A 20,372-nucleotide genomic window follows, 5' to 3' on the forward strand; every position below is an offset into this window, starting at 1 on the left:
CTTCTCTTGTCATTGCTCAGCCTGTTGCAGAGTTCTGCTGCTGCTCTCCTCCGCTCCACTAGAGGGCGCTGAACACCGACTTAAGCAGTAGGTTACCGTCATCACAACATCCGCCCGTATCCACACGCTCAAAGATGGCGGGTCCCAGGTTGCCTTTAGCTGCCCTCTCTCTGAAACAGGTGAGTTTAACGTGTTTACCATGAACGGTGATTATTTCCCGCATGTAAGGTTAGAAAACAGATCCTGACACAGCTCCCGGTGACATGTCAGCGACCACACTCTTCTTTTTGTCCGCGTGAGCTCTGAACATTTAACCCTCGCGTGACCTGATGATTGATCCATGTGGTCAGAGTAACAACTGAGACATCGCCCTGCAGCTCTGATCTGCAGCCGCCCTTTAAATCCAACTGTCTCACCTTCGTGTTTAATGCGTGCGCTCTGATCTGACGTTCTCATGTCCTGGTTCTCATCACAAGACAACTGATTTCACTGTCAGATGCGATGTTTGTCCAGGACATGAGGAGAAGTCTCTTCTAAACCACCAGTGCTACCATCACTTTAAAGCTCCAGTGTGTCAGATCTAGGTGAAAGGGATCTATTGGCAGAAATGTAATGTAGAATAATCCTCATGATGTTTTCACTAGTTAATTTCATCTAAATTGTATGAACTGTATTTTTCTTTACCCCAGAAAAGGTCCTTTATATTTAAATACTTTATATTTACATGGAGGGGGTCCTCTCTACGGAGGCCGCCATGTTTTTTACATTAGTTCAGACTAGGGTTGCAAAGGAGCTGAAAATTTAATTTAAGGTGGGGAATTTTGGAAATATTCCAAATTGGGAACTTTCCATGAGAAATATGGGAATTTATGGGAATTAACTTACAGTTAATTTGAAATAGGGTAATTTAAACAAACTGGATCATATCCAAATATAAATGTAAGTATTTTCGTTTTGTCATAAGCAGACATCCATGCAAAGTAATACAATTAAAAAACATTTCAACAGATTTATTTGAGTTGAGAACTTTAGTTTTATTTCTTGTATGAACAATTCTTTAATGAACAACAAAAACATGTATGAATGTTGAGTAGCCTCTTAAATGGTCAATGAAATGAAAAGTAGCTTACATTTAGCACCTATTTTTATTTAATATTTCCAAGTTAAACATCAATACTATTATAGATCAAATATATTTACCCCAGAATATTATCAAAACTTACTTGACTTCAGATAGACCTCGGGCTCAAATGTGTGGCTTCAATAGTGTTGAAATCAGATGTGCATGTGCTGGAGGAGTGCACAGTGCATGTAGGGGGTGTGGCCTCAATAGCCCTGCAGTAAGCTGTGTGCATGTGATTGAGGAGTGTATGTGAAGTAAATCTGGTTGTTTTAGCCAAGAGTATGCTGCAATATATTTCCCCAACTATATTTAAGTTCCCTGTTGAGGGCCAACCTCCAATATTGTAAATTTCAGATTTATTCCCGTTAATTCCCATAGAAAGTTTCCAACTTTGAAAATTCCAGGAATTTTGCAACCCTAGTCCAGACTGAACAAACTAAACACCTTTTGAGTTTTATGACAATTAAAGGCAACCACAGGTTCACTAAATTCTACTCACTGTACCTTTAAAGCACATTGTTCATACAGTCAGTGTGGAGAGTGACGTGGTGATTGTTTGTCAGTTCCTCCAGAGGCAGAAGGTGTTGGGGATCTACAGAAACATGCTGAGGACCATACAGCAGGTTCCAGCTGAGGCGGACAGGAAGTACCTGAGAGACTGGGCGAGAGAGGAGTTCAAGAGGAACAAGAACGCCACGGAACAGGTAGAGAGACCAGTCACCTACTGCACAACTGTCCTGATGTGTTACTGTGGAGAGTTCACTGAGAGCAACAGAGGGCTCAGTTTAACTTGACTGTTAGATGTGTTGAAGCCAGAATGTTATTTCAGTTTCAGTCATAAAAAATAAAGTAGGTTAACTTAAAGGTCATGTGGGTAAGATTTAGGTGAAAGGGAACTATCGGCAGACATTTCACAGATTTTACAGGTTTCCCTATAACATCCTGTTACTATGGGGGGGGGGGGGGCTTATTTTGAAAATCCAGGCTCTTGTTACGATGGGGGGGGGGCTCCTGTCCTCACGTTGAACTCTTGACGTTGCATCACTGGTCATGTGATTTAACCTCTCCTCTGGGTGTGTATGTCGTTGCTATGGTTACTCACTGACTTGATTGCATGCATCTGTTATCTGTGGCTCACCCCTCAAACAAATGCTTCTATAAATAACTTAAAGTCCTGTCTGTGAAATAAAACCACCGTGAGAACTCCAAGAGCTCAGAACGTACAGATATAGTTTTTCTTAAGAGTTAAGTAATGTGACCGTGAGAGCGAGTTAGAAAAATTTGACTCTTGTTCTCCTCTCTGACCTTTTTTTATTCCAAATTAACATTACAGCCAATGGAGAGGTGAAAATGGAAAACCTTTTTCAAAAAAATGTTACAGCCAAAAGTATCACAGTGTCTGTGAAGCAAACAAACTCTAATTTATTTTGATCAAAAAATCATCAACCTCAGTTTGCAGCTTTGAGAGCAGTTACTCTGAACACACCAAAAGTAGGTGGTGCGTGCACCAGTAGGCAGCACCCATAGTAAGCCAGAGCAATAATTAATATGAGTGTGATGCATTGCAGGGAATTCACCTAGAGGGTGCCACCTAGTGGTGCACAAGGTGCACATAATAATAAGTAGCACGCAATACCTAAGTGTAAGGAAATATAATACATATGAATGGAATAAAAAAATAATACATGCATTTTAAAACCAGAATAATATGTACAGTGTGAGAATGTGTAGTGAATGAATTGCACATGAATCATTGTATTGCACAGACAGAATGAATATTGCAGTTAACTTCATTTATTCAGTCACATCTGAGGCTGTTTATTCAGACTTCAGACAGTTTTGGTTTCACTCTCTCCTCTTGCCCGACATTTTCTTTCATCCAGCACGAGCGCAATAATCTTTTATGAGACTGTGAACTATGTATTTTCCCAGCATCCTCTGCTCTCTTCAACGCTTTTCCTTTCCCGTTTCCTCCAGGACGCCATCCGGATGATGATCACACAGGCCAACAACCACCTGGAGGAGCTGCAGAGGTCTCTGGCGTTGGCCAGAAGTTAGCGACCCTGAGCCGCTACGAGTCCTTGCTGTGGACTTTACTGAAGAGACTCTGTGATGGAGTAACCATGGAAACAGGGAGCCCCTCCTCCACACCGTAGACCCATCTTTAACTGCTTCTCAATGACGGATGAATGGACGTTATGGACCTGAATGCATCAACCTGTTTCCATCATGAACGGTGAGCCACCTGGGAGCCACACTCTTCTTCATGCCGTACATTATATTATATCTGTTATGTAATAAACAAGGAAGCTGCAGGAGGATTAAGAACAATCTTCTTCTTTTTAATACAAAATAGGTTTTTCTGGCTTCATCATACAGAGTGCATCGAGGTCATATAAAAACAGTCACTACAGCAAATGTACAGCAGACAGTAATACTGCAACTCAACTGTGAGCGTTCTTCATGCAACAGGTTCGGACTAAGTTCAGCGTCAGGATTGTGCTTTACAGGTAAACATGATCGGCAGGGCAGAGGGCATTCTGGGAGAAAAGACTTTAGGTAGTAACAGGATGAGAAGTCAGCTTGTTAAGATCTGCAGGCAGGTTTCAATGTTTCATAATGTTAGTGTCACAAGTGTTGTGATTGTAAACACTTTGTTCCCGCTCACTCTTACTAAGACACTAGAGTTAAAATATCTTTCTACTGTCTATGACACAGTTGATGTGTTGAATGGCGACAGTGTGGGTGGCAGCAGGAGGATTGATAAGACTTTTTAAAAATTGTATTTACTATATGTGACAGCAACTTTTCAGCTTGAATTTAAAGTAGTGCACAGGTTTATAATGTTGAGTGTGGAGTTCACTGTGACACCTGAGTAATAATAAACTTTTACACTTTAGTTAGAATCAAAGTCGTCCCTTCTTTTAGTCTAAATACAGATTTCTAAATTAATGTATATATATTTTCTTTATAACTAAAACTAAGAGGTACAAGCCTGTTTAATATATTTAATACTTGAGTTTAAATAATGGAAACCAATTGTGTATTTAAATTAAAATGTCGATAAACCAATTAAGTTTAAAAATGCAAAATACATTGATTAATCATTTTACTATGAAAAATGTATCTCTGTATTTGAACTAAAACTGAAATGCCTCATTCAGATGTATAGTTATTGCTTATCGGTTTATGATTTAATCATTTCTTTAGGAATTGTTTTTAACACGGTAAAAGTCTGTAATTCTTCCATCGTCACACTCCAGCCTCCGCACAGATCACCACGCAGCAGAATCAGGGATCCATGCAGTTAAAACAAACCTTCACTCTAGTTCTATGTACAGTGTCACTTCAACTACATTCTCATAAATAAACAGCAGGTCGATCTTTTAAATTCACAAGACTGATTCCAGTAAATAGACACCAACAAAAAGCTTATTACACTGTGATTCCCTCCATGCAGGCGGCTGTCACTGTAATCTAATGATACCAGTGTAACACACCAATTACGTCTCATGATAACGTGGTGTCACATGACTCAGTTTTAGTGTGTGGTCGGCCAAATGTGTGAATATGTTTGTGTGTTGATGGTGTTCATCGTGTATCTATTCTATAAATGGCACATTAGTTCAACGTTTGACAACTAGCTTTACATTTACTGGTTTATTTACAACACAGTGCACAAGAGCTGCCCCTGTTTTGATAGTAGTGTTCATACACACCTCAGCATACCAGGCCGCTGCTACCATGACAACCAACAGCTGTGGTTCATGTAAAAATGGGTTGACTGGATTCCAGGAGGACGTGATTTACAGCTGTGAACGTGAACTCAATCTGTCAGTGCTGGATGTGAAGACTCGTCTCAGTTCTGCAAGAAGAAAACATGACAGTTCAGTTTTGTGTCATAAATCTCTGCTGCTGCGAGAGGCTAAGATCCAACCCAACCACATGTGGCTTCTGGTCAGTGTCACAGTGACAGGGGAGCTCAGCGTCAGCACCCGTCGCGCTTGTCAGTCCTCAGCATGCGCAGCTCGTCCTCCAGGTAAGAGATCCTCTCCACCAGAGTGGCTCTGTCGGCCTCGGCCCTCTGAGTGGCCTGCCAGCGAGCCTCCTGCACCTTCCTCTCGTACCAGCGCTCCATCTGTGTCGACACCGCCTCGAAGAAGTACTGCGTCACCTCCAGGGCGTGCATGTTTTCCCTCTCCTGGGCAAAAGAGGGCTCGCTGGGCTGCTCCCCGAAGACCTCCAGGACCTTGGTCCCCGTGGCCCCGCTGGAATTAGTCCTTCCCTGGGATTGCTTTTTACGCAGCTTCCCTCTGTCTCGGCCTCGCTCCCTATCTCTGAGCGCACCGTCAGTCCTGCAGCGGCGTTCTGTGGCGGGGGACAGACTGCTCGCTCTGTGGACTCTGCCCCCAGTCGCACCGTACTCCACTACATCCACGTTCAGCAGGTCCGTGTTCTTCCTCTGGGTGTCAGTGCAGATCACTGAGCGCTCCTTTGGCCGGACCACCTGCACAGATGGCAGCAGCTTCTTGGCTGCAGTAGGAGAGCTGACTTCAGTCTTACGTGCCTTATCATCTGTTAATGTTCAGAAGACATTCAGTGAGCACGTTACATTACACAGACATCAGTTGTTAGCTTATCAGTAGCATGCAGCTTGTCTGAGTTATGAGCAACTCATGATGAGTTGCGTCTGGCAGCAACGTTATTCCTTTCACAGGAAAGGAAAAGTGCACTTTCAGTGAAAAGTCTCTTTTGGCAACAGAGCGGAGTTCATTTTGAGTCATGACAGAATAAGATGATGGGAACCGTTAAACTGAGTTACAGTGAGTTACAGTCTAAACAAGAAATTGATTTCAAATAAAAAAGGTTTCTTTTTACTTGACTTATCAGTGAAATGCTAATAATCACTGTCGGATGGATCCATGGGTGATCCTTGTTTCTTAAGTATAACAGCAATTGTAATGTAATAAAGGTATGGAATGAATGAATGCAGATAAATCCCTGCTCTATATTTATTTATTCATTTACTTATATAAACTTGTAGCATTGATTTCCAGGCTGTAATTTATAGTTAACAATTGACAAATCAATGATATTTATTTTACCTGGAGAGCTCTCCACATGAACCACAAAGTAGTGGTTGGCTGATCCACCCTCTGCCACACTGGGATCCCTGCGGTCAGAGTCCAGGAGCGTGGGGCTGCTGTGCACCTCTGGACAATGGGAGCCACCTTGATCTCCAGCGGGCAGCTCAGTGAGCTCAGCTCCCTCTGCTTCGTCCAGGCCCTCGGTCATGGAGGAGGAGCGCCGCAACTTGGTCCTGCTGGGGTCTCCTGTGAAGAGAACCTCCATGTTCTGCAGTTTTGACAGACACCAGCTCTTCAACTCATTGATCAGAGACGCCTGCTTAAAAGACACATGCAGCCAAACAGAGGAGATGATGTTACATGCATCAAATCTGAAGCTGAACAAATGGAAAGTAAGCTGCATGAAGAGCTCATTGTCTTGGTTTAACATTTCCTGTTTTAGTCTCCAGCAGCAGGCAGATGTTTACATTCTAAATGCTCTGATTAAACCCCCCACACCTTCCCTGACCAGCACAGTTAGAGACGTGGTGAACATGGCTGAAAAGGAAGGTCAATATGAGATTCATCAGAAGTCTGGCTTTAACTCCAGCCATGACAAATGTACATTGTGATACTGTGTCAAATGTGTTCTGCTGCCCTCTAGGTGCCAAACAAATACAATCAATGAATTAATGATTTTTTATGCACTGATGAATTGTTAATATAAGTTCTGACCTAACTAAAAGGAATAACATTTTTGTCCTGCTGACTCTGTTTTCAGTCACAATGGAAGAAACTGATCAGAGATCTGTTTCTTCCATTGTTGATTAAGGAGGATGTCCAGTCCCAAAGAAGTTTGTAATATTAGTTTTATAGGGTGATCTTAATGTTGTTTTGCCAGTAAACCAGGACAGTGAGCAAATGCAGCCATGAATAATGTAATTAATTATAGACAAAGCAAAACTGTGAGAAACGTTTCTAGTGAACATCTAAATGCATCATTCACTTTAAATCTCAATAAATTCCATCAATAGCTTTTATTTGCTTTCTTGACTAGCCAGGTGTAATCAATTTGGCACACCAATTTTCATAGAAACTGATATTTCAGTAACATTTTCTATATGTCATGCTCAAGTTTCATAGCACTCTGTAGCTGCCAGGCCAAAAACAGTTGAGACAGTTGCTGCCCACTGGTTCTAAAGGATTCTTCCTGTTAAAGGGAAGGTTTCTCGCCATAGTCCCCACAGTGTTTGCTTGTGAGAATGTCTCTAATGATTTGGTGCTATACAAATTAAATTGAATTAAATTATTGGTGGTATACAAAGTCACTGATCAATATCATCATCGATATGTGGCTGATTTGATCAGCAGACGAGGGTAATGCTTCGGTGAACGTTACCTGTCTCTTCTCTGCCTCCAGTCGCTCCTGCAGGGCCCGCTGCTCCATCCTCTGCAGACACTCGCTCCTCTCTGCCGACACTCTCTCCACTGTCATCTTATCAAGAGCACAGATCTGATGATGACAAAGAACTTATTAGGAAGGAAACGAGGAAAAGATACACAGATACACAGATACAAGCTGTCTTACACTTTCTATAGAAAGTGTGTTAACATACACATTGTATATAGTAGTATTTATATATATTTTATATATGGTCACTTCAGAAAGAGTTTTCCACACTTAACTGTATGACTACCACCATGAGCAAGTTTTAACAGGGAGCACTGAATCTGATTTCGGGGCTGCTCCTCTGTGTATGACAGAGTCCGTCCAGCACACAGTGTTTTATCAGTCAGGCTCAGTGTAAACATCGTTTGTTTTGTCCCTCGATCTAACATTTGTTGAAATTCCCATGTTCCTCTTTTGTGTTTACCAGCATACCATCTTCTGTTGGTCTGATCTCACTGATAACACATTCTTGCCTATTTTCACTGATGGGTTTTCTCAAGCAGCAGTGATGCTCAGAGTACATGCATGAACGACTACCTGCAATCTAACAGAGGCTTTTATTTAATGCATTGTACAGTATGTTATGGGAGAATGTGTTATGTATTATGAATAGAGAGTCTTCAGGGGAAATGTGGTTGTAGAGGGGCTCGGCTTGATATAACCTCTCTCCCCCTCTGCTCCACCTCCCTGCTATCTCTCTCTCTTCTCCCCCCTCTTTTAAACCCATCTCTCCTCTCTTCCCCATTTTTCCATGCTCACTCCAACCGGTTGAGGCAGATGGCCACCCACATTGAGTTCTGCTACAGGTTTCTTCCAGTTAATGAGGATGTTTTTTCGCCAAAGTGCTGCTCATGTTGGGACCTGTTGGGCTTCTCTAAACTTTTTTAAGGTCTTGACCTTCTAAGTAAAGTGCCTTGATATAATGTTTATTATAATTTGGTGCTTTACAAATAAAACTGAATTGAACTTCATCTAATAGTAAAGTATAACAGAGTTACCTACTGTACGTTAGATGTGCAAAATAAGATTAGAGTGACTCCAGATATTTGATTTGTAATTTGTGCAGTAGTAGTAAACACTGACAACCTACATGTCATAGTGATAAAAATGAAATGAATTTGAGTCTGTGTAAATCTTATTGTATTGTTTTATAAACCCACACAAGTGTTGTGTAGCCTGGTTGTTCCATGACTGTGGGAGGAAGAATGACTGAATCTGGAAATTGTCTCAGGCGCTGTGAGATCAAAGTTTGATTTATTAGCTCAGGAAGGTTCACATGAGAATCTTCACAGTTAAAAAGATTAATTTCCTTTGTAAAACGAAGACAAAGGAGGTGAGAACCTTGCTGATGGACCGATTGCTTAGAATACAGAGTCAAATTGTATAGTATATTGGAGTTCTCATCCATATTAATGCAGATATCAGTCATTTCTTATTAAAAAGTTCCTAAAATGTTTTTACTCATGCTCCAACTATGCAGTAGAGCAGAAGAACCCACTCAATATAAACAGCACTGTGAGAGGACCCTTTTGACTTCCTCTCATTGTCACAATATTCTGTGTGGTGATGAAAAATCAAAGGGAGTGAGTTTAAACAGTCATTTGCCAGAGAAAGGGTTCGTGTAGTGACAAGTCTGTTTCATGTGAAAATATAAAAATGAGGATGTGAAGAAATTATGTATTTTTAAGAAATATAAACTCGAGAGGGAGCTTCAGACTAAATATCTACTGTACTCTGTAGAGCGGCTGAAATGATCTGCTGTGTGTTAGCATGTGTGCTACCTGGTGCTTGTTCTTGCGGTCCAGCTGGCCCATCTTGCTGTTCATCAGGTCTTGGACTGTGTTGATCTCAGTCTTCATCTCCTCTTTAGTGGCCTCCAGCTGGTTCTCCAGTTTAGTGATGAGAGGTTCACAGCGGCAGCCGTTCAGAGGAGCCTGCAACGCAGTCAGCGGTCAAATGAGGTTTGTTCATATTTGCCGTTGGGCAGCACTGAGGGAGGTTCAGGCAGAAAAAGGACAAAGCTAAAAACTGCACGTTTGGAATAATGCATTATAAAGCTTGGACTGCAAATCATTAGGGTGATGGGACGATACTGCATATACTGTAGAGGTAACTGCCTCTCAGCACCAATGCATATAATATTATCACTGAATGACTTGTCCCTTAATGTCCTAATGTAAATTGACTTGACATTTCTATAGGTTTCCTTATCTTTAAACTGTTTCTCAGATTTTTCAGATAATGCACTGTAACACAATATAGTGACATATAAAATAAATAGTGTTGTAGCAGATCTGATAATACCCACTACTATAGGAGGAATTGGAAACTGTGATTTATGTCTGGAGGGAATGTGCACTGTTAATAAATCAGACACACATTGAGGAGTATTTTAATGTGTGAGAGGGAGGCAGAGTCAGTTCAGAGCATGAATTAATATTTTTCACACAATTACTGTAAACGTTTCTCATGGAAACTTTCTGCTTGCATTTGTATTTTTCCCCGACTATATTATAATAATAATAATAATAATCATCATTATATTGAAGCCTATCTTATATAACACTGTGTGCAATGTTTTCTTTATGAGAATTTCCTCATGGCATGGTGTTACATCATTACTGACACATTGCCTTTGGAGGCCTGCTATTGGCTGACACAGTTATACTCAAACCAATCCAAGGCTTATTAAGCAACACATCAATTACAATGCACTCTTGCCCTTTGGTAACTGGTACAAGGTTTAGTATTTGATATTCCTATTAATCTCTGTAGTGCTGCTCTTCAGTTATGGATGATATTCATCTATATATAAGGACAGGGCATTAAGAATGAATTTACAGAACACTACAGAGGAACTACATGAAACTAATCTTTCTTCTTACTCAACTGGGGAGGATTTGTGCTCATTCAGTACCTGCATGATCTTGCCATCCTTGCCGCGGTACAGCGTGTAAAGCTGATAGGCTTTGAAGTTGTGTGGTGGGATGGCTGCATGAGGAGAGACTCCTCGCAGTTTACCCTTCCTCCTATGAATGGCTTCACTGGGTCTGGTCTCTCTGCGGCGAAGTGGTTCAGACAGAAACGGCTGCAACAGCAAAAGCAGTTCAGAATAATAGTCTGTCCAACTCTTACATCAGAAAATAATGTTTATTAGGAGAAGCATGAGCAGGAGACTCGTCCACCTCTTCTGAGCAGCAACGTCTCAAAACTTAAAGGCAGGGATCTACCTTTTCCTTCTGCTTCCTGTTCTTGCCCCTCCTGGTGTTAGTTTCAGTCACTTCAGTGTGTTTGCAGGCAGCTCGGTCACTGCTCTGGGTGTCATCTGCAGCTGAAGCACTGTCCTGCAGGGAATAAGGAGGAAAATCATTCAGAGCAGTGAGTCAATAAGCTGGTTCTGCTCAAAAATAGATTGGACTGTGGTTGAGACAACTCAAACATCCAATTAGTTTCCTCGTCTTTAGAACATCTTTCTTCAGTATTGCTTGACTCTCTCTGCTCTACTCTTCTCACTGCTGCTTCCCACCCACTCATTAAATTTTTTTTACATAGTTTTTCTTACTTTCCTGTTTAAATTCAATAGCTTTGACTCAAAAGTCCAGTTTTTTTACCTTACAGGGCAGCATCTCATCCCTGGGCACCGACTGAGCTCTGCCCTCTGCCTTCAGCTTGTCTCTCCTCTTCCTCACACTCCTGCCACGCACAAAGCTCTGCACCTGAACACACCCAGAGGAGATCATTCATGATTAGCAAGTACAATAAGACAGTTACACAATTCATTTCTAAATACACAAAATACACACATAAGAAAGGCTTAACGTTGATGGTTTCACAATAAAGTGGCTGGATTTTTTAGAAAGGAAATTACTTGTTGAAACAGATTTCTCTCTGGATTTGTTGTCCCTTTGATGTTAAAGCTGCTGTGTATTTTCCACAGCAGACATGTTGGTTGTCATTAGCAGGGAACAGATGAATTTGATAACGTCAAGCAACTGTACTTCTGTGGTACTGCTATTGTGCACCCTGACTCACTGAAACACACCGGACTGAACCCTTGAGGACTGGTACAGTGACTAATGGTTGATCAATAAGAAAGTTGGGACAAAAAATGATAGAAGAATAATACTATGATAATTAAAATGATGTGTTGATCTCAATCAAATGTAATGCTGAAATATGCTGGATAAACCCAGTGTACACAACCTGAAATACACCAGGTCCAGGTAGCACAATGTTATTTTAATATGTCGATAAATGACTTCAAATCAGCAAATTCCCTGCATAGCTTTTTTCGTCTACATTCTCAATGCCAATTTCTAAACAGATATTGTGTTTGAACATCTTTTAAACATACACTTATTCAGATTTCTAGTCGTTATTCACATATATTTGTGGTTGTAACTCTCATCAAAGCAGAGTTAAACTTTCTCTAATGTGATGAGTCCAGGAGATTGAGGTGATCAAAACTCTTAAAGGTAGGGTTGGTCATTTGTTCCTGAAACACTCTCGGTTTTATTTGTTGAAATCCTCTTTATGTTCTTATAGCCATCAATAAATACACTTATCTGGGGGGGAAAAAACAAAAAAGCCAGTGTCTGTGGCCCTCGCAGGACTAAAATAAACCAATCATTTTATTCAGATCGAATGAAATGATTGGCTGGGGTACCTGTCTGTCACTAACCAACCTGCCTGCCTGCGCGCACCCTGCCCGTGCTCTCACTGCGCATGACCAGAGTCTTCAGCCGGGGAGGCATATATCGCTGCAGCAGAGATGATAGCCAGAAGTTAGCGAGTGAGTCAGGGTAAAATCTGCTTCTAGCACTTATCAGTTAGTGCACGCTGATGTGTTTTGGGGGCGTAGCTTTGATGAGAGGGCTGATGGGAGGGGATGGGCTGTATCGGTTGCATTAAGGTGTAGCCTGCTCTTGCAAGCATATCCAGGATTACCAACCCTAGCATTAACACATGTTTAAACAGCCACATATTCATAACAAATGCAGAATCAGTTGTACTGGTCAGACTGGAAGTTACTGGTTTCACCTGTGGAGCTCTGGTCAGGAGAAGAGCCACTTCTGGGTTGTTATGCTCTCTGGCCTTATCCAAAGCTGTTTCACCAGCCTGTGGAAACACACAAATACAAAGACAAATGAGACAAAACCCAACTTAAAGGAATGACCCTGGATTCTAAAACAGCCTCATATTGGAGATAGTGCCTTATTACTATTGCCAGGGTATATATAATAGCATGTCTTCCATGCTTACCTGTTGTCTCAGCGTATTCAGTGGACATTTGTTTCGATTGCACTTTATTTGATTTTAAATTATCAGTACAATAGTATAAATTTGCTACAGCAAAGCATTAAGACTTTAGTGCAATATTTTAACATGCCCAATGTTTCCACTCCATTTTATGTGCAAATGGAAAATCTGCATGAAAGCATGTGGTTGGAAACCCACCTGAAGTAAAATCTCTAAAAAGCAATTATCAGACATTCATGGTCTTCCTTTCCTCATAACGTGGAATGAATGTGATCATGAATTCCCCTAATTCCAATACAGCTTCAAACAGCTGACAGGAAGCTGAGACAGTCAGCTGCTCTAAGAATAACAACTGAGATCTGCTAACTTGAAGATGAAGAAAATGAGCGCTCACTTTATTATTGAAAATTAATGATGCAGAAAGAGACTGCGGGCACTTACATTGTTGCAGATGCGGCTGTCTCCCCCCGCCTCTAGCAGCAAACGTACAGTTTTCTTATGATTCAGAGCAGCTGCAACATGTAGTGGAGTGTCCCCAGCCTGCACAAACACACAAACCAGATCTTTTATCTACTGAGAACTCCAAAAACATCTGTTGTTTGTATAAACACTTTATTCTTACATTTCAACCTGAGGCTTTCGTGCAGAGTAACACGGATTTTTTTTAGTGTGTCATGTTTGCGAGTGAAATTCTGCTCAGAAGATTTCATCAGTTTTATCCCTTAGTTCATAAAAACAGCACCAGTTACATTTACAAACCATCTATGATGACATATGTTAACATTGGTTACGGTAAGTTTTCAGAATGTAGCTGTGATAAGTGTCCAGTTGGTAACTCACCAGGTTCTTCTCTGAAACAGAGCAAAATGCCCCCAGTAGGATGCGGATCATTGACATGTGGTTGTAGCGGGCTGCCACATGCAGACATGAATCCCCCAACTAGAAAAAAAAATATTTAGCAAATTTTCAGAGATTTTGTTTAAAATTGAAGCATTTGCTTAAATTTAAAGACGTGCTGCAGTCAAATGTGAAACTATGCAGGAAATTCTATCATTTTTATAAGCTGGATTCTGTACATTTTAAAAAGGCAATGGAAATTAATGAACTCCTTAATGTGAGAAGTGGGGGAACAACCAGGGCTATTGCTAGAGCTGGTCATTATGAATGTCCTTAATGAAAACCTGCTCCAGAGGCTCAGGACGTCAGACTGAGCCATCTGTCCATCACTACCCATCGAGTTTGCTAAAGCCAGTCAGGTGAAGAGCAAAAACATCTTTTCTAATCAAGAAAAGCCTTTAATGTGTCCTAGCCTGTATCTCTTGTGATCAAGGTGATAACAGTGAAGAGCAACACTCATGAAAATGATGAAGTGATGTTTAAATGTGGGAGGAAGAGGAGGAACAACATACGTGGTTCTTGCTGTCTGGCCTGGAGCCTCCCAGGAGCAGAACCTTGGAGCTCTGAGCGTGACCATTCTGACATGCGAGGTGGAGAGCTGTGTTCCCTGCCTGAGAGAGGAGGAGAGAGGAGGAGAGACCTCATTCAGGTTAGCTGTGCATTAAAGACTGAGCAAGACACAGAGATACATAAACACATTTAATCCTGAAAAAAGAGACAGTGAATAAAGATGAAAGTTTTTATCTCTAACAGTCAGGGCCATTTGCAGTGTAACAAACAACTAGACTAAAATCCTGATAAGTGAAGTATAGTCATTGATTACAGTTTATATACAATAATTTTACTGGTTTAAAATGTAAATCAGTGTTAATAAAACTTTCTCCAAACAAGATAGTAATATTTTTGACATTACGATAGTCACAGAATTTGCACGGGTTGAAAGTTGCAGAAAAGGCTCAGAACTGAACCTTGAGTTAGGATTTTGTGGAGGAACAACCAAGAATGAACTATTTCTACAATTCACATGGTTTAGCTTTTACTCTCTTGTATAAGAAACACTGAGTGAGACCTGAATATTCGAACAGAGCTTCTAGCAAACATATTCCCCAGTAGAATCACCTTGTTTTTTGCATGAACGTTGGCTCCAGCTTTCACTAGCAGTTTGACGGACTGGCTGAAACCGTGCCAGGAGACTTCATGGAGCGCAGTGTTTCCATCCTGAGAGGACAGAAAACAAAAAGCCACATTTACAACATCTAAACTGATAATACGAGCAATTCTGATGATTCTATTCCTTCAAAAACTTTAAAGCTAGTGTCAGTCAACACTACACTTCTGTGGTTGAGCTCGTTTTAAAGGACACATCATGTGATCTTCGATTAAAGATGAAATAATTTCAAAATAAATGATGCTGAACTGCCTGTTATGTCTTAAGGTGGTGAGGAGGATATCTTTCAGAATGTTAATTAGTATTAGTACAAATAATGATCTAAATAGTATTGTAAATATGAAAAAGTCAAGTGACAAACTTGACCAATTCATCTGTTGGCTGTTTTGAGAGCAAAGGGAGGAACTTCCCACAACTGTATAGTGTTCCTAATAAAGGGAGTGTACTGCTGACTGAAAGTTTTTTTTTTTTAATACAGTATTTGTTATAAAAGAATAACTAATCTGTCCTCTCACTGTGACTCTTAATACTCTACATTTCATAGGCAGGAAGAAGGTGAAGCAGATGACAGACGCACTGATTTCTCTATTATCATCAAATGGCTCATAATGACTTTGTTCTTCTGAGCGACTTTGGCAGAGGCAACATTAACTTCTATGTGTGTGTGTTTGTTTCTGTCCTTTCAGCTGCACCTTGTCCTGTCTGTCCAGTGCACACCCTTCCTGGATGAGAGCGCTGATGACGTCACTGTTTCCCACCACGGCAGCCCGATGTAACGCCGTCTGCTCCCCCTGCCAGCAGAGAAACATGCAACACTGACTAACACATGACAACATGACAACATGGCAACAGAACAAGAAAACGATCCACAGAAAGAGCAATTCCACCATGTAGAAATCTTGGAGCACCAATGTGATATTTTTAGTATAATGTTATTTTACAAGTGCTCTTGCAGGATACAAACATTCATAAATCTTTTTCAAAACTTTATTACTTACAAAAAATAATGAATTTTAATGTGAAAAAGATGCATTATAGTGGGAAATGCAATTTCCAAGAAATAGTTTGGTTATTGGGGATTTTGGTTTTATTTCTACTTCCTAGTAGAACAAACACATTGGTGGATGTTCAGCTGAATGAATGCGTTTTAATGGGACCAATACTGCTCAAAAGAAATACACCCTTCAACTTTTACACAGAGGAACAACTGGAACCCATGCCCTAATGTGCTGCTTCTCAAATGGCACACTACTGTGACAGGGGGGTCTGTGAAAAGTAATAACAATTCAGCACATTTGTGGCAAATGGATAAATTGTCTCCATACAATTTAGCTTTTTGCAGAATGCTCAGGGGACCAAGGGGCGGCTGCTCAAACTGCTTCTAACATTTTGAAAATCTCTCATTTTACAGTTAAAACTGATTTACTCTGTAGCATCACTGTGGGAACTTTAGGATCACAGAACCTTTCACGATTAGCTAGAAATCTGGCAGTAAGAAATATCAAGTCCTCAGTGCTACAGAAGGTGGGGTTTCCCATAAGTGAGCAAAGAAGTGACTTCATCCAAGTAACTGGACTAAATTAAGCTAATATTACTGTTAATTTTATATTCAAAACAATACAAAATGCCCCAAAACAAACTATCCCTTTACATGCTGAATGTTTTGTAAGTGTGTCCCAAACCTCTGCAAAGTTATTATTACTTTTGCAATAACAATGTTAAGAAGATCCCAATATAACAGTTATACAAACCACAGCAGATAATGTCAAACAGCTGTATATGCAGTCTATTTGCTGGAGTCCACTGTGGTCCATATAACCATGTGAAAACAGTGAGTGTACAGTCCCAGGAAAAAAGGTTCAGTTCAAAATTATACCCAGTCATAAATGGAATTCCTGCAGACAGAGCAGATTAGTGGTGAATGAGACTTAGCCAGTCAGGTTTGAGAGTGCTAGAAGCAATAAGCAACTATTTCCATGAGAGAAAGAGGGGAAACGGGAGGAAGAGGAGGAGGAGGGGAAGATCATTCCGGGCCAGATAAGAAGTGAGCCGAGTGCAGCAGCAGCAGCAGCAGCAGCAGAGGCATTAGATGAGCGGCATTTGTTCAGGGGAAGGAAGGACGGGGGGGACAGATTTCCACTGGCTCAGTAGGAGCTGTTTTGTCTAACCTCCTTCACTCTCCCTGATCCTCCAGGCTCTTTCCCAGCCCTCCTTCTCTGTCTTCTCCCCTCCTGCTCCTCCTCCTCCTCCTCCTGCCTCAGTGTGCACTTCCTGCTTCCTCCAGTCCTGGAGGATGTATCGCAGCCTGTGGAGCTCACTGACCACAGAGAGGGAATTTGGCAGCGCGATAGATCTGGATTGTCTCTATCTGTGGGGAAGGGGGACTTGCATCCTGAGGGCAATCCCACAAGCGGGAAGTCCAAAGAGTCCCACTCAAGGCCACTAGAGGTCATTAGACTACAGTTGTGATAAAATAATAAAAGTCTAAAATTAAAAAATTATTCCAACATTAACAGCGCGAAAAGCAAAAAAGAGAAGTGGCTGTAGATATCCTCTAATCAGGACTGCAGTGGGAGGTGGAGGTGGATGAAAAGCGGGGTGATGGTCGACGCAGCAATCAGACAGATGATTCTACTCACGTCGTCTTGGATGTCCAGGTCGCATCCAGCTTTGAGCAGGATACGCACAACCTCGATGTGGCCTTTATAGGCAGCCAAGTGCAGCGGGCCTCTGCCATACTGTGAACACAAAACATCAACAACTCAAGCCGCTGAAAAAAAAAAAAACACCACAGTGCACCCAACATACGCAGAAGCAGACTAAGTCAGGGAACCCACCGCTGCTTCCCACACACCAAGTCAGATACTGCTGCAAAGTAACTGTGGTCATAGCTGATGGTACGACTGAAGACTGAGTACAATACATCTCAGTAATGAGTCAACTGAAAGCAAACAAATCCTTAATCCGTGGTTTAAGAGAATAGTGCACAATCTGCACAGCTGTTCATGTTAGCTGGGTGGAGGATAAACTCTGCATCCTGCCAATATAAGGATCTGTGGATAAAAGCAAAAAGGTCTCTTAACGTAGGGGAGGTTAAAAAGGTGTTCACCCAAGCGTGTTTTACTTTTCACTGGCAGATTTATTTAGTTTTATTCAACCATGTCTAAGATTTCTGCTTTTATCCAAATGTAATGGAATTTATTTGGTATTTTTTACAAAACTCCTCAAAGACATTGGAATGTCCAGAGACGTATGTTGCTGTTAAATGTATGAATCTAATTTTTCAATCTTTTCTTATAGATAGAGCTGGATCAGTGATTAGTTATGCTGCTACCAGCCTAGACTGTCGGGGGACCACTATCATTCAGTGATAATACATTGTCATTGCTGCTCCCTTCATCTCTTAAAGACACTTGTCTTTTCTCGTGAATGTTGTAAATATTGTTATTATGTTGATGTGTTACATGTGAAATCTATAAGAGGGATCTGTCACATGCAGCTGTCTCTGAGGTTTCTACATTTGTTTCCTTGTTAAGATTTTTCAAACCCTTTGTTGATAATATCTGTAAACATCTTTCAATATTATCTGACATTTTTTGTCAACATGAATAAATGATAATAAAAAAAAAAAAGAAAAGAATCTGCAATTTATTCAATAATGAAAATATTTGTTAGTCATAATCCATCCCACACAAAATGTGCTCCCTTAAGCGCTGGATAAGCCAATAGGAGGCCTCCAAAGGTTGTGTGCCATGCATTTCATCAATCATCACAGATCCATGCACACTACGATTAATTTGTTTGAATGACAACCCATCATTTATTGTATCTGTGGTTATTTTTGATTTTCTGTCGGCCTAAAAAAGTTTACAAGAAAAAGTCTGTCTATAAGGAGTCAGCATTATTTGTCACGTGCTTTCTTATTTATGGTTGCTTTCTTTGAGCAGTTTTAGCAGCCTGAACCCTGCAAACGCCAGAAAAGAATGAATACAAAACAATTATCAACAGGAAAAAATCATTAGAGTTAAACATATTATACAATGGATTGTATTGGTGTCTTAACACCTAGGCTTAGCAATTTACTGCTGGAGCACTTGCCTGGGTAAATAAAACCAAAACTAAAACATCCCTCAGTGAGTTACCTCCACAACAGACCCTTTATATTTAATCAAGCTGCACCAAATTGAACACAGTCATAGAAATCAGTTTCCTAAATGTGCCTGATTTTTTCATCAAGATCCATGAATTATTCTCTAGGTAAACAACCCTATTTTCACAATGCTAAAGAAAGTGAAACAAAATCTGAACCAGACCAAAATGTAATGGGTTCTTTCCACTAAATTCAGTGGAAATCTGTTCAGTTGTTATTGTGTAATTTTACTTCCAATATAAAAACAATGTGCAAGCCAACCAACAAACAATACCTAAGAAGAAGATATCTTTATATCTTATTTTTGTTTTAGTTGACACTATAATGGACCATAAAGAGAACTGAGATACAAGAATGCTTTGTGTTTTTTGTGGAGGCTGAGCTGACATGAGAGACATTAGCAGCAGGAAATGTCTTTCCAGCTCTAAACACATCCTGAAATTCCAAACATTATATCCAAAATAATGAGCGCTGCTTAACTGCATGGAGACGAATGACAGAGCAGGAAGTCAGTGTGTAGATAAACAGTCAAACTTCAAACACAACATCCACACAATGTCATTTAATCTGGAATTATCCTGAGTAAATACAGTTTAATTACGGATCAAGTGTGTTTCCCACACAACAGCACAAACCACATCACACCCCTGGTATTATCTCTGCCTTTGGAGGTGTGCACTTTATTTGGGAGTGGCTCAGCTCGGCTCTGTATTCATGTGGTCCCCCGGATCGAGTTACGCTGGGCCTGACTTGGAGGGGAGCCACCAAGGGAGCTCAGGTAAACACAGCAAGCCTCAAGCTATCAGGGCGACTCTGTCTCCAGACTGACTGACGGTCTGTTTGTGAGTCTGTGGGCTGGATTGTCAGGGGCAGGTTCACATTTTCAACATAGGTTCAAACATAGTTTGACAGAGTCCTCACTCTCCTCTCTGCAGAAGTGGGATAATAGATTACTGTGACAATACAACCGGTTTATGTTGAAGTCACTGTTTACCCTTTTAATTCAGTCAAATTCATCAAAAAACGAACTCAAACACTGAAAGTTAAGTGACTTTAACCGACTTTGGTGGTGCCTGTAAAAGAACTTCACGAAGAGAGACTGATGTTTCTCATAGTTTACTTCTATCCAACTGATTCACATTCTGTCTTTTCATGAAAGAAAAAAAGAATTTCCATCTTTTGTATAGAAGAATAAAACAGAGAGTTTCACGTTCATGCTGCTGTAACTGTCACCTTATCTTGAATATACAGACAGTGAT

General features: G+C 40.8%; 2 protein-coding genes across 12 annotated transcripts in view; one reads left to right on the forward strand and one right to left on the reverse strand.

Moving 5' to 3' along the window:
* The first annotated feature begins 24 nt into the window (after nt 1-24).
* lyrm2 (LYR motif containing 2) lies at nt 25-18,600 on the forward strand. 3 transcript variants are annotated; one of them, XR_011239322.1, is made up of 5 exons: nt 25-179; nt 1,687-1,827; nt 3,101-3,359; nt 11,258-11,388; nt 15,650-18,600. XR_011239322.1 is itself a non-coding variant. In XM_020091826.2 (3 exons), the coding sequence occupies exons 1-3, from the start codon at nt 135-137 to the stop codon at nt 3,179-3,181; spliced, it is 267 nt and encodes an 88-aa protein (XP_019947385.1). In that variant the 5' UTR covers nt 25-134; the 3' UTR covers nt 3,182-3,448. The 3 variants fall into 3 exon arrangements, 1 of the variants encoding a protein (XP_019947385.1); XR_011239321.1 differs by lacking the exon at nt 11,258-11,388; XM_020091826.2 differs by lacking the exons at nt 11,258-11,388; nt 15,650-18,600 and having other exon boundaries at nt 3,101-3,448.
* The window catches only part of ankrd6b (ankyrin repeat domain 6b), a 36,151-nt gene continuing 19,218 nt past the window's right edge, over nt 3,440-20,372 (reverse strand). For 2 of the 9 annotated variants that reach the window (XM_020091825.2, XM_069514856.1), the window contains exons 4-17: nt 17,603-17,701; nt 15,656-15,754; nt 14,915-15,013; nt 14,308-14,406; nt 13,739-13,837; nt 13,340-13,438; nt 12,680-12,757; nt 11,251-11,355; nt 10,870-10,983; nt 10,557-10,727; nt 9,421-9,573; nt 7,589-7,702; nt 6,229-6,526; nt 3,440-5,698 (exon numbers count right to left, since the gene is read on the reverse strand). In XM_020091825.2, coding sequence (XP_019947384.1) covers nt 5,112-5,698; nt 6,229-6,526; nt 7,589-7,702; nt 9,421-9,573; nt 10,557-10,727; nt 10,870-10,983; nt 11,251-11,355; nt 12,680-12,757; nt 13,340-13,438; nt 13,739-13,837; nt 14,308-14,406; nt 14,915-15,013; nt 15,656-15,754; nt 17,603-17,701 — 2,214 coding nt within the window. In that variant the 3' untranslated portion in view covers nt 3,440-5,111. Of the gene's footprint in view, nt 5,699-6,228; nt 6,530-7,588; nt 7,703-9,420; nt 9,574-10,556; nt 10,728-10,869; nt 10,984-11,250; nt 11,356-12,324; nt 12,400-12,679; nt 12,758-13,339; nt 13,439-13,738; nt 13,838-14,307; nt 14,407-14,914; nt 15,014-15,655; nt 15,755-17,131; nt 17,421-17,602; nt 17,770-20,372 lie in introns of those variants that run through there. The other 7 variants (XM_069514851.1, XM_069514850.1, XM_069514849.1 and 4 more) reach the window with 7 other exon arrangements.

This window comes from Paralichthys olivaceus, chromosome 19 (genome assembly GCF_024713975.1).
Source record: "Paralichthys olivaceus isolate ysfri-2021 chromosome 19, ASM2471397v2, whole genome shotgun sequence".
Taxonomy (NCBI): Eukaryota; Metazoa; Chordata; class Actinopteri; order Pleuronectiformes; family Paralichthyidae; genus Paralichthys; species Paralichthys olivaceus.

Coding starts and splice junctions, on each gene's coding strand:
- lyrm2 (XM_020091826.2), top strand. CDS start 135: ATGGCGGGTCCCAGGTTGCCTTTAGCTGCCCTCTCTCTGAAACAG. Junction 180..1,686: donor CTGCCCTCTCTCTGAAACAG/GTGAGTTTAACG, acceptor ATTGTTTGTCAG/TTCCTCCAGAGGCAGAAGGT. Junction 1,828..3,100: donor ACAAGAACGCCACGGAACAG/GTAGAGAGACCA, acceptor CGTTTCCTCCAG/GACGCCATCCGGATGATGAT.